Source organism: Tympanuchus pallidicinctus, unplaced genomic scaffold (genome assembly GCF_026119805.1).
Source record: "Tympanuchus pallidicinctus isolate F22 unplaced genomic scaffold, pur_lepc_1.0 scaffold5, whole genome shotgun sequence".
NCBI lineage: Eukaryota > Metazoa > Chordata > Aves > Galliformes > Phasianidae > Tympanuchus > Tympanuchus pallidicinctus.
Window position 1 is genome coordinate 16,562,129 of NW_026294769.1, and position 12,140 is coordinate 16,574,268.

At 42.4% G+C, this 12,140-nt stretch overlaps 1 protein-coding gene across 1 annotated transcript in view; it reads left to right on the top strand.

The window, feature by feature from the left end:
* Window positions 1–8,707: 8,707 nt before the first annotated feature.
* GALNT12 (polypeptide N-acetylgalactosaminyltransferase 12) overlaps window positions 8,708–12,140 on the top strand; it is a 45,294-nt gene continuing 41,861 nt past the window's right edge. Inside the window, exon 1 of the mRNA XM_052704323.1 lies at window positions 8,708–9,105. Coding sequence (XP_052560283.1) covers window positions 8,723–9,105 — 383 coding nt within the window. The 5' untranslated portion in view covers window positions 8,708–8,722. The remainder of the gene's footprint in view (window positions 9,106–12,140) is intronic.

The window sequence follows — 12,140 nt, forward strand, 5'->3', positions numbered from 1 at the left end:
GCCCGTGCCCGCCCGCCCCCGGCGGCGGTTGGGAAAGCGGCGGCGTGGAGGAGGGGACTCCGGCGGCGGGAGGAGGCAGGCCGAGGGCGGCCCGACCGTGCTCGCGACTTGGGGAAAGGAACCCGCCTCAGCTGCGCTCCTCAGGGCCGTGAGGGCCGGCATTGCCCTCTGCTCCAACCTGTGCTTGAGGGTTCGCGGCTCCTGCCACTCATTCGGGGGTTTGTGTCCTTGCAGCTGTTTTCCACGCCATGTTCGTGCTGCGGTTGCTTCCACACAAAGAACTAGCTTCGTGGTACCCGTGTTCCTTCCCCTAGCCATCACAGCAAGCCCTCGCTACAGAGCTGTCTTTCACCTGAAAAAAAACAGACCCCTCTGCTAGCATGGCTTCCACAACCCAGCTGCTCTGTGCCAGCCCAACTCTAGCTACATTGTACCCGCACCTTCCTGCTCAGCTTTTTCCCTCTCTTCTTGACTCTCCCCTCCCTGCAATAAGGGATTTCGTTATCGTTTTCGTTATCTTTCCATCCTGATAATGCCCATCAGCTGGTCTTTCTGTTTAATGACTTTGAGTGTAAAGCTGATCTCTTCTGGTGTTTTTAAGTCGCTTTCTTTTCTAAGCCTCCAAGTTAACCTGAAACCTTTTCCAGGTCATACTGAACTACAACAGCTAAAGTGAGAAAAAAAATGAAGCGCTGGTGAAATAACTTAAACTACAATTGACTTGTCACTTAAGTATATAGAATTGTGCTTCTACAGTTTCTTCTAGAGAATCATGGAATATCCTGAGATGTAAGGAACCATAAGGATTACTGAGTCCAACTCCTGGTCCCTCACAGGACAATCCAAAATTCAAACCCTGTGTCTTGGAGCACTGTCCAGATGCTCCATTAACTCTGGCACTTGGAGCCATGCCCACAGCCCTGTGGTGCAGACCCTTTCCCTGACCCCAAACTGCCCCTCCCCTGACACAGCAACATGCCGTTCCCTCGGGCCTCTCCTCAGCTCCTTTGCTCTGCGCTGAGCCAACAAGGACTTCAGCCGATCGTTACACATCTTTCCCTCTAGACTCTTCACCATCTTCATAGTTCTCATTTGAACACTCTCCACTGTGTCTTTTTTATACTGTGGCATGCAAAACTGCACACAGTACTCAAGGTGAGACTGCTCCAGTGCAGTGTAGTGTGGGACATCCCTTGACCTGCTAACAATGCTGTGGTTAATGCACCCCTACAGCCTCCAGCAGGTTGTTCTGTTTTAAAATATTTCACCTCAACAGCAGAACATGGCACTAATTACTATGGTGGAGGGTTTGGTGGACTAGGAGACATTGCAGGAAGTGTAGTGAAACACTAGATGTCACTAAAAGGACATGCTGGTTTCATTCAGATGCACCCATACTTTCCATGTTACATAGTCTTCTTCCTCTGATCCACTGGGAAATCCAGATCATGAGGCTGTCGTGGCAAAAGGTCCAACAAGTTGTACTTTTAGAAAGACTCCAGGAAATGAATACCCACTGCTTATGGATACTGGGAGTGTGCTGTTCACAGCAAAGAAAAAATGAACCTCTGTGAATTTGTCCTCACAAAAAGGACCAAATCCTAGATATGATAAATATTCAGTGATCATTCCTGCATTATAGATACCATGCATTAAATGATGTAAAATACGTAAACATTTAACACACCCATTTATGCTAAAAAAAAAAAACAACAACCAAACAAACAAAAAAAAACCTGTTAAGCTTCAAGATGCTGACACTGGCCATCGACAAACTTTTGGTCTAGCCAGTACAACCATCCTTACAGTGCAACAGTGTGAGGAGCTCGCCATGACGAATAAAACTGGACAGTGCAATAAATTTCATGGAAGATTTTATAGTTTGAAAACTGGAATGGCAAGAGTGATTCATGCAATACATTATTCAGGATTCAAAGAAAACTGGGTCATGCTTATCATATCAAAGTGCATGCCTGGATACAGTCAAATGAGTGATGGGATCACTCCAGTTTATCTTTGAGATAAGTTATGGAACATGTTTATCATACAAATTTGTGTTATGTAGCTGATAATTATGCTATCAAATTACCCTAATAGTTTGAAACTCCAGACAAACATATAATGAATAAAAGTAGAAACCACCTAGCAGCAAATAGAGGCAACTCTTCTTTTAAGAAACTCATAAGCAATAGGAAATAGTTACAAAATGAAAGAAGCTCCTCTGGGAAATATGACTTGATTTCTTCAGCAAAGAAAGAACAATTTAAGTCTTTCAAACTGTGAAAAACACATTGTTTTTGACATGGAATTCCTTCATGATACCAGTGTACTAATTTGGATAAGTCAGTGTTGGATTGCACCAAGGTTAAAATTATTTGAAATGACCTGAGCAAATTTCTACCTTATGTATCATTCAGGGTCACATGATATCAGACTGTAAAAGTACCATAAAAATAAAATAAAATAAAATAAATCTGAGAAAAGAACATATGCAAGCAGTGAGAAATCTGTTGCAAAGGAAACCAGAAAACTGGAGATAGCTCAGTCATTATGAGAATCTGGGGATGATGGCATCTGAAATTCCCATTATTTCATGGCACTATTTCATGACAATTCAAAGAATAAAGGCTTATTTTCTACTGAAAGACCTTACTTGTGTGAATCAGAAGAAAATCATGACTGAGAAAAAGAGAACTGAAATTTGTAGCTGAAATTCCCATTATTTCATGGCACTATTTCATGACAATTCAAAGAATAAAGGCTTATTTTCTACTGAAAGACCTTACTCGTGTGAATCAGAAGAAAACCATGACTGAGAAAAAGAGAACTGAAATTTGTAGTTTGTGTTTCATGTAAAGCCTCTTGTCTGAAAAATATAGACTCATATATTAGAAGTGTTATCAGAGAAAAGAAGATACTTCTCCAGTATCAACCTTCTCCAGTCTCATAAAAGTTAACTTTGGTTTCTTCAGACAGAGAAGCAGAAATGACCTTGGTAAGCATGGGATAACTATGGTTAATTCCACCATTCAATATCACCTTGAGTTCTTGGGCCAGTTCTTTAATCATGGCATGCATACATATCAGCTTTGAAAGCAATGTCTCCCACTTTGTTATGTGGGCTCTTGATGTCAGAAACAGACATTGATGGTATGGCAGTAGAGGTTGAACCTACCCACCAATATCCCATTACATTCTGTTGCCGTGCAACAGATGGCAGCAAAGGGCAGTCTGACAGAATGGCATCTAACATGGAAGTGTCCATGAAGCAAAAGTGTGGAGCTGAATTCCTCCATGCAGAAAAAATGGCATCCATCAGCATTCACTGATGCTTACTGAATGTTAATTGAGACCAAACAGTGGATGCAACCACAGTGAAGTGGTGCAGCACCTCCCAGAGATGCAGATTTTTATGAGCGCAGCATGCAGGCTCTTGTTCACTACTGGCAAAAATGCATAGCTAAGGGTGATGATTATGTTTATTTATTTATTTACTTTAGTGGAGAGTTTGCTATATTAAATAATATTAATGTGCTCTTTGTATCTGTTGTAATTTTCGTGGAAATAAATAGGAGGCATTACTTTCAGAGCGACCTACATATACCACGTCTCCACTTTGTCTACTACAACAGCCGCTATAACTTTATGATGAAATTAGTTCACCTGTGTTTCTGAATATGAAACAGTTTTGATTAAATTTTTAACAATTATTTGGAACCCAGTATTTCAATTCACTGCATCAATAAAAAGTGTATGAGATAGCAGATTTAAAAAGCAATAGACCTTGAACAGTCTCCTTCAGTAACAGGTCCTGTTACACCATACTGTGTGTGCAGAACTGCGGTTTTGTTCCAATAGTTTCTGATACTTATGCTTGCTAGCCATGACTTCATATAAAGGACCTCATTTACTGTCTACAGTTCATGCTATTTACCTTAAAAGAACATGTATGTACCTACAATACATACCCACAGGAAGTAATCCACTGACCAATGTCTTTGGCATGCACATCCTTACTATCTTTAAGCTATCTTGGCTTGCATACAGTTATTTGAATAAGGTATTTTGTGTATGTGTTTACGTATATACATGTACATACTGTATTCTGCAAACCAGTACAGGTGAGGTATTGTACCAGCAGCACTCCCCAAATCAGCCTGTTTTTATTGACATGACAATATCAGAATTATGCAGCATTCATTCTTCAGTCTGGTACAAGATGCCTGAAATAGCTCACAGTTTCTATCTCACTCACTACCTCTGTGTTTTTAACCCATTTTATTTTTAGACCTCCACACCCACTGTTCTTCCTTTTAAATTCCTGATGTGCATCCTTGCAATGCAGCTGGACTCTCTCCTATCACAGAGGCTGCCCTATAAAAACTAAGGTCCCCACGGAAGCAAGAAGGGCTGAGCACCTACCTCTCACATAGACCCACAGCAGGGAAATGAGCACCTGGCTCCTTTCAAGTTTCACTTGCATTATGCAACTGTGCCAAGTGATAACACTTTCCAGGCAAATATATTAAATAGAAAAAATATCCTTAGCCCTGGTTAAAAAGAAAAAAAAAAAAAAAAAAAAAAAAAAGTGGTATGATGATGAACAATATTTAAAAAGAGACAGGCATACCTGTGCTGGTAAAGGAGCGAATAAGCACCCAAGGTGGGAGTCAGGAGAGCTTGCAGGGCAATGTTGTTCTACGCCCAGTTAAAATGACTGTGAATAATGACCCATCATCAGCCCACAGCTACCTTCAATGTATGTATATTTGATTATTTGGCTAAATCTTCTCCCTGAGCAAATTTTCTATCCACCTGCAATGTATTTGTACATTGTCTTCTGTCATCTATATATTTTTTTCTTTTTATTTGAGAACACCCAACCATTGGTTGTTACTGAAACAAGGAACATTATTCTGAAAGACATTCTTTGGGACTTTCTTTTCCCCATAAAGAATGAATTTAGGAAGCCATCTGAGCACAGAGTTTATTCAGAGTTCCCTGTTTGTTCCTACTTTTGTACACTCCATTTCCAGTCTTTAATTTTGCTTTATTTTGAATAAAAGTACAGATCTAATAAAAACAACAAATATATATATATATATATTTAAAATAAAACTTTGCATGAGGAAAATTTTAAAGCCTTTGCAAAACTTAATACTTCTATTTTTTTTTTAATGATTTCAATAATTTTTTTTTAATTCATTGTTATAAGGGAAGAATAACATTTAGTAACAGTAAACATGTACAATAATTCAACTTATGGATTTTTCTTTAACAAGTTCAAGTAATTGAGGTTAACTAAATAATTGCCCCAATATATTTCAGTGAGCAACAGATATTCTCTCATTTTCATCAATTATGCTCACTATAATACAAATTCCAATGGACAGTCACATATAACATTTTATTGTTTTTTAGTTTTTTCTTTTACTGCTTTTTGAAAGGTGTAGTTAATACTTTGTTTCCTTTCTTTACCAAAAAACAAAAACAAAAAAAAAAACACAAAAACCACCAAACAAAAACAACAAAACCAAACCAAACCAAAGCATTTTTACTTTTTAAAAATAGACTCCTGGAATATATTAACTATTCCATCGATCTTCTGTTTTAATTTTGATAACAGAGGGCATGTTAGATCTTCCTAGGAAAGTAATTATAGATTTCATATTACTTATATGGTTGCACTACTTCTGTCTAACCAAAACTCTCAAAGCAATTTGTAACTCAATAAACATTCTTACTAATCTGAAACAAAATCTCAAAATCTTTTTTTTTTTTTAATTTCATTATTAAACCTGGAAAATACTTCTCAGAGTTTCTGAAAAGTAATTTTTCTGTTAAAATGTTGATGCAAGCTTTATGGATAGTAGAACAGTCAATTACCTCATTAATGCTCTATTTTTTTTTTCTGGGGCTTTTTTTTCACACTTAGAGCAGAAGTTTTCCCCGTGTCTTTATTCCTTAGGTATTTCAGCTCAGAAATTTCAGTCTTCCCATCTTGATTAAACTGTACAAACTCTAACAAAGGCTTGAAACAAGTGTCCTCTACTACACATATTTTACATCTTGTCCAAACTTTTTTGTGAATGCAAATGATTCATCTTCAGTTATTTTTGCACTAACACCATTACTATACATTCTCTTTCTGAATTTCCTCAGATTTATGTACTTAGACAATACCTCCTGGGAAACTACCATACTAGCCTTATATTCATTCCTCATAGCAACAATAACCACAGACAGTCAGCTATGTGCCTAATTGAATTATTACTATGGAGAGCTGACCTGGTGTGTTACCTACTATAACCTTTCCTACCTCTGTGAAAGCACGTTCCTTGCTGCGTTGGCTGCCCCTCTTGATGCTACCCAGGATACAGTTGACCTTTTGTACAGCAAAGCACACTGTTGGCTCATGTCAAGCTTCTTACTCACCAGCACCCTCATCAAGTCCTTTTCTACAGGGCTGCTCTCAAGTTCTTCTCCCACACATATGTGAGATCACCATTATCCAAGTGCAGCACCTTGCACTTGGCCTTATTGAAACTCATTAGATTCATGTTGGTCCACTTTTCAATCTTCCCTATGTCCCCTTGGATGGCACCTCTTCCTTCTGTTGTATCAGCTGTACCACCCAGCTTACTGTCATCAGCAAACTGGCTGGGGGAAAATTGATCCTACTGTCTATGTCATTGATAAAGATGTTGAAGAACATTGATCCCAAAATTGATCCCTGTGGGACACCACTTGTCATTGGCTTCTACCTGAACACAGGGCCACTGACAACAGCCCTCTGGTTGTGAACATCCAACTAATTCCTTATCCACTAGTCTACCTTTCAAATCTATATCTTCCCAATTTACAAATGTGGGCTGTGCTTTTGGGGTTTACACCTCCACCACCTAGAAACTAGGGAATCCCTGCTATAACCCCAATACCAAGGCTGCCTTTGCTCAGAAAGGCTGGCAGACAACAAGGAAGCACAATTGCTGGGCATACTGTCACAGGTGCTACCCAACTGTCATGCTAGATATGTCTTCCTGTTTAAACAACATATGTTTTGATGTCCAGCATGTTGGTATTTAATAGTTGGATGGAAAGCATTTTTACATACATATACACCACTACCCTTAAGTTATTCCAACACATACACGTTTTGAAACAAGATTTTGTATATATCCGACTATCTACAGATTAACTGTATTGCTAAATAAGAAAAAATTAGATTATATCTACACACACACACATTCATCTGCAAATCCACCTAAACTCCTTGGTTACTGGTAGTTCGCCAGCATCGGGATGACTCACTGTTATTCAGCATCCTCCTGCCCAGAGCAAGGCCTCCAACAGTACTTGACAAACTTAATGTTTGTTGCCACATGTAATATTTATTAGCTCCTAAAATTCAGAACAGCTCATAATGGCATGCTGTCACTCTGCCTAGTGGCAGCCAGGTTATCCCCTCCCTTAGCACCACACAGAAATCTGCAGTTCTGTTGATCACATCTCACAGGGCTGGCTAGATCCAGTTCCCCTGGGTATGACCAGTCCTGGCACAGCTGATCTTCATAGGCCTCCATAAGCTGAGGATAGCCACTCTTTGTGGTACTACAAAACCTCCATTTCAGCTTCCTGCTACTCTTGAGAGAGGAAATTCATCACTTATGTTATGCTTTTGTGTTTTTTCAACAGCAAAACCACACGTTCTTATATAACCTCATGTCCCCAGGATCCTAAGCTTAGAGAAGGAGGGCTGAATGCTGTTAAGGGGTGAAATGGGCACAGACGTTGTTAAGTATAAAGTACACAGCAAAGTTGAGACTAAATGCTATAGTTGCTTCTTTAGAATCAGAACCATTAAGGTCAGATCTCTGAGATCATCTAGTCTAACCATTCACCCATCCCCACTATGCCCACTGACCACATTCCTCAGTGCCACATCCACATGTTCCATGAACTCTTCAGGGACAATGACTCCACCACCTCCTTGGACAGCCTGTGTCAGTGCTTCATCACTACTTGTTCTTCTCAAGACTTAACAATCCCAGTTTTCAGCTGTTCCCCATACAACCTGTGCTCCAGGCCCCTCACTGCTTTGCTGCCCTCCTTTGGACATGCTCCAGGATCTCAGTGTCTTCGCTGTAGTGAAGGACCTAAAACTGAGCACAGTAAACTGAGGCGCAGCCTCACTAGAGCCGAGTACAGAGGGACGATCACCTCCCTGCTTCTGCTGGCTGCACAGTTCCTGACACAACCCAGGATACCACCGGCCTTCCTGGTGGTATCTGGGCATGCTGCTGACTCCCGTCAGCTGTCAGCTAACACCTCCAGATCCTTTTCCTCCGTGCAGGACTTGTGTCAAGTCACGAAATGGACTGCCCGTTATGGGGATAACACATTTGGATTTCACTTGCCCCACCAAACGCAGCCCTAGGCGAGGCCTCGCCCCGGGAGCCGCTCCGCCCGCCCCAGCAGCCCCTGGCCGCCACGTTTCCCTACCCCGCGGGGCGGCCGGGCTGGGAGGAGAGGAGGGAGGAGCCGCGGGCGGCGGAGCCGGGCGGGTTTCCTGGCGAGGCGGGGAATTGGCGCTGGCTGAGTTGCGTGGCTTGTGCAGGTTCGCGAAAACTTGGCCGAGTTCGCCCGAAGTGAAGGCGTGCCTGCGCCCGCGTCCGGCAGAGTGCCCCGCCGGCCCTGCCCGTAGCCCCGCAACCCGCTCGGTATGGCCGGCCTCGTCGGCCGCGGGATGTGCCGGGGCAAGCGGGGACGGGGCTCCCGCGGCGGGAGCGCGCTGCTGGCTCTGGGGCTGCTGGCCGCCCTCGGCTTCCTCGCCTGGCGGCACGGCCCGTCGCCCCGCCGCGCCGCCCGCGGGGCCCCGCCGCCGCCTCCGCCGCCCGCCGACGCCGAACAGCTGCGGAAGCCGGTATACGCGAAGCCCGATGCGGAGCCGGGGGCGCTGGGCGAGCTGGGCCGGGCCGTACGGCTGGAGCTGAGCCCAGCGGAGAAGCGCCGCCAGGAGGAGAGCATCCGACGGCACCAGATCAACATCTACCTGAGCGACCGCATCTCGCTGCACCGCCGCCTGCCCGAGCGCTGGAACCCGCTGTGAGTACCGCCGGGAGTCGAGAGGCGGCTGCGGGGCGGGGCGAGGAGCCGAGCCCAGCCTGTCCTGCACGGCACGGCTCCGTGCGGCGGCTGCTGCGGGCCAGCAGGTGCCCGGTGACGGCGATCAGCAGGGCACAACTCTCAGCTCCCCTCGAAAACTCGAGAGCTGTTGATACAGTATCGTAGTATCGTTTTTTTCTGCGGACCGCTTTAAAAGCACCGCGTATCTCATAGACTGGAAGTTGTCAGCGCTTGTGCCATTGCACTCTTCCTTAAGGTAGATGAGGGCACGGCGCTGGCCATGGCGCAGCCCAGGAAGGGCCGATCTTCTCTGCAGGGTGGTGTCAGCCTTTTCTCGTGGCACCGCGCAGATCCCGGTTGTCCCTCGGTTAGGTCACTGCATGCAGTGTACTTTTCCAGCCACTCCCAGCTCTACAAATATTGTACTTCCCAGAATTCAGCTTCACACTGCACTTAAGTATCTCACGCCACACAATGTGAATTGAGCTGTTCTGTCACAAAGAAAGTTCAGGTATATGTTTACGGGGATTATGCAGCTGTTTCATGATATGTAAGTGCCCACTTAGATGCTGAAAGTTTGTCTAACTTCACACTTTCTTTGTTCCTGGATAATTTGTTGTTGGGACAACTTACCAGAGATAATGGCACCAGCAACTTTAATATAAGGATTAGATACCTTAGATGGTTTGAGTTGGCAAACCACAGTTTAGTGCAGTCGTGATGGTGGTGCTGAAAGTTTGACTGTATGGTTGCTTCTGGCCTATGCAAATGCTTTGTTTGATTCAGAGGTTCACCTCAATGTGACTTATCCTGTAAGCAAGCAGACAGCTGCTGAGAAGGATAGCCTTAAACAAGAGAAAAGGGGATCAACCAAAAGGGGACCAAGAGTATGTGCCTTCAGCAAACTCAAGTCCCTTCCACCTCAGCCTCAGCCAGTTGGTTTTTTTGCAGTGGGCTCGTGGTCACAGGAAACTGAGGAGAAGACAGGGCCCTGTCTCTGCCATAAATTTCTTTCTTGTTTGTGTCTTGAACAGCTGCTCACTCAATTCTACTTACAAGTGTTCTTGTAATCTAAAACACACCCTAATCTAAAACATCTATCTTACAGTAACAAAAAATTGCAGAGTGAATGCAAGGCCTCTTTACTGTAACTGTAAGCCTGACAGCAGACTTGTTTACCTTAGCTAGCTCATACCTTGCTCATACTGCCCCTTCTGAAGCAGTTTATAGATGAGACTATAGCATCTACAGAGGCTTAAGTTGTGTTTCTACAGGAAGAGTTTAAGTTGTTTCAAAAAATCACTGCAATTTCTTCCAGACCTTCTGCTGGAGGAAGTGGAAGATTGCAGCTGTTGAGCTGTTGAGATAGATAGAGATTGTTGAGTTGTTGAGATAGATAGAGGGGGCAGATTCTTGAAATAATATAAGAAGGCATTTGGATCTTGCTGTGGTGATGTGTTGTTTTTGATTTTAGTACTTGGATGTTGAAATGATGAAGTATCTAAGCCAAAGGATTGCAAAGTGTTAATGACATAATCTTGGAGATTATTGTTTTCTGAAGATAGGGCTGTGTTGTACTGTTTTAGTATCTACCTAGTGGTACACTGAAGTTGTTCATGTATTTCCACACAGTTAAATCTAAATTTGGCAAAAGTATCACAGAACATCTATCCAACTTCCACAGCAAATGTAAAAAAAAATTTCCCCAATTTTGCAATAAAGTTATTACTACTTCCCTTAAGAGGGAAGAATGTTAAAGAGATCCAGATCCAGAAAACACCCCCAAAATATTAAAAAAAGGTATCCACAAGCCTGTCCAACAGAAAGTTCTTTGCATTTCGTTAGAGGCTGTATGGATTGAAATGTCAAGTCTAAGAAATATCTGGTTTACTTTATTTTATTTTGGTAATGCTTGACCAACCAGATAAGCATTTAATGATCTTTATGAACACTGGGGTGATGGGAGAGGCTGTGATGGTAGGAAATGTGTAGTAATGCTTCAGCTTTCCCAAAGTGGTGTGAAGACTATATTTCTAGATGTGATCAATGAAACTGTTTGGGTACCTAAGGTCCAGAAAGTGACAAATATGCAAGTTTTTTTTTTTATTTTTTGTTTTTTTTTTTTTTTAAACTTTATTTGGTTGTTTTTTTGTTTTTGTTTTTTGGTTTTTTTTTTTTTTTTTTTTTTTTAATTGTTGTTTTTAAGTGGAATTTCAGAGAGGCAGAGAACTGTGTGCTAATAAGGCTTGGGTCTCTTCTAAGCTTGTTATTTAGAAACTGATAAGGAATAGAACTAGTAATAGGTAGGTGTGATCTATTGAGAAAGACTCAACCTGGCTTTTACCAAGCGTGGCATGTCTCAAACCTATTGGAGTTCATTGGAAAAAAATAAAATAAAATAAATAGAATATGCTGTTGTCTTCTTGTGATGAGTTCCTTAAACATCTGGGGAGTAAGGTGAAAATTCCTTGCATTTATAGATAATTGGATAAAGAAGGAAAACAATTGGTTTTTTTTGTTGTTGTTGTTGTTTTTTTTTTTTGTTTTGTTTTTCTTTGTAGTGAAGAAGGGTTGTTGGTCAAGTTTCACAGAGACCTTGTTGGACCCAATGCTGTTGGACCAAATCAGCTTATAGCATGATTTCTGTAATGAAACGACTGATGTCATTTTCCAGGCTCTTTGGCCTGAAAGACAGACAAGCTGCTGAAGGGTGCCTATCGCTGAGCCATGGCACTACTAGCTTGATGCATGAGGAGGATGAAGCACCTTTAGCCACCACCTTGCTCCATGAATCCTTGTGCTGTGAAGTATAAGGAAGTCCATCTGCTGTAAAGTTCAAATCAAGCATTCATCAGATATTAACAGTACTGTGGCCTTTTTGGTCTGTTCCAGCATATTTTTATGTGTGTGAGGCAAGTCTTGAAATTTAGACCCAAGGAAAATGGGGGGATGGAAAGAAATGGGAGTAAAGATAGGTAACAACCCTTGGATGCTCCTCTGCTCGTCTTAACATT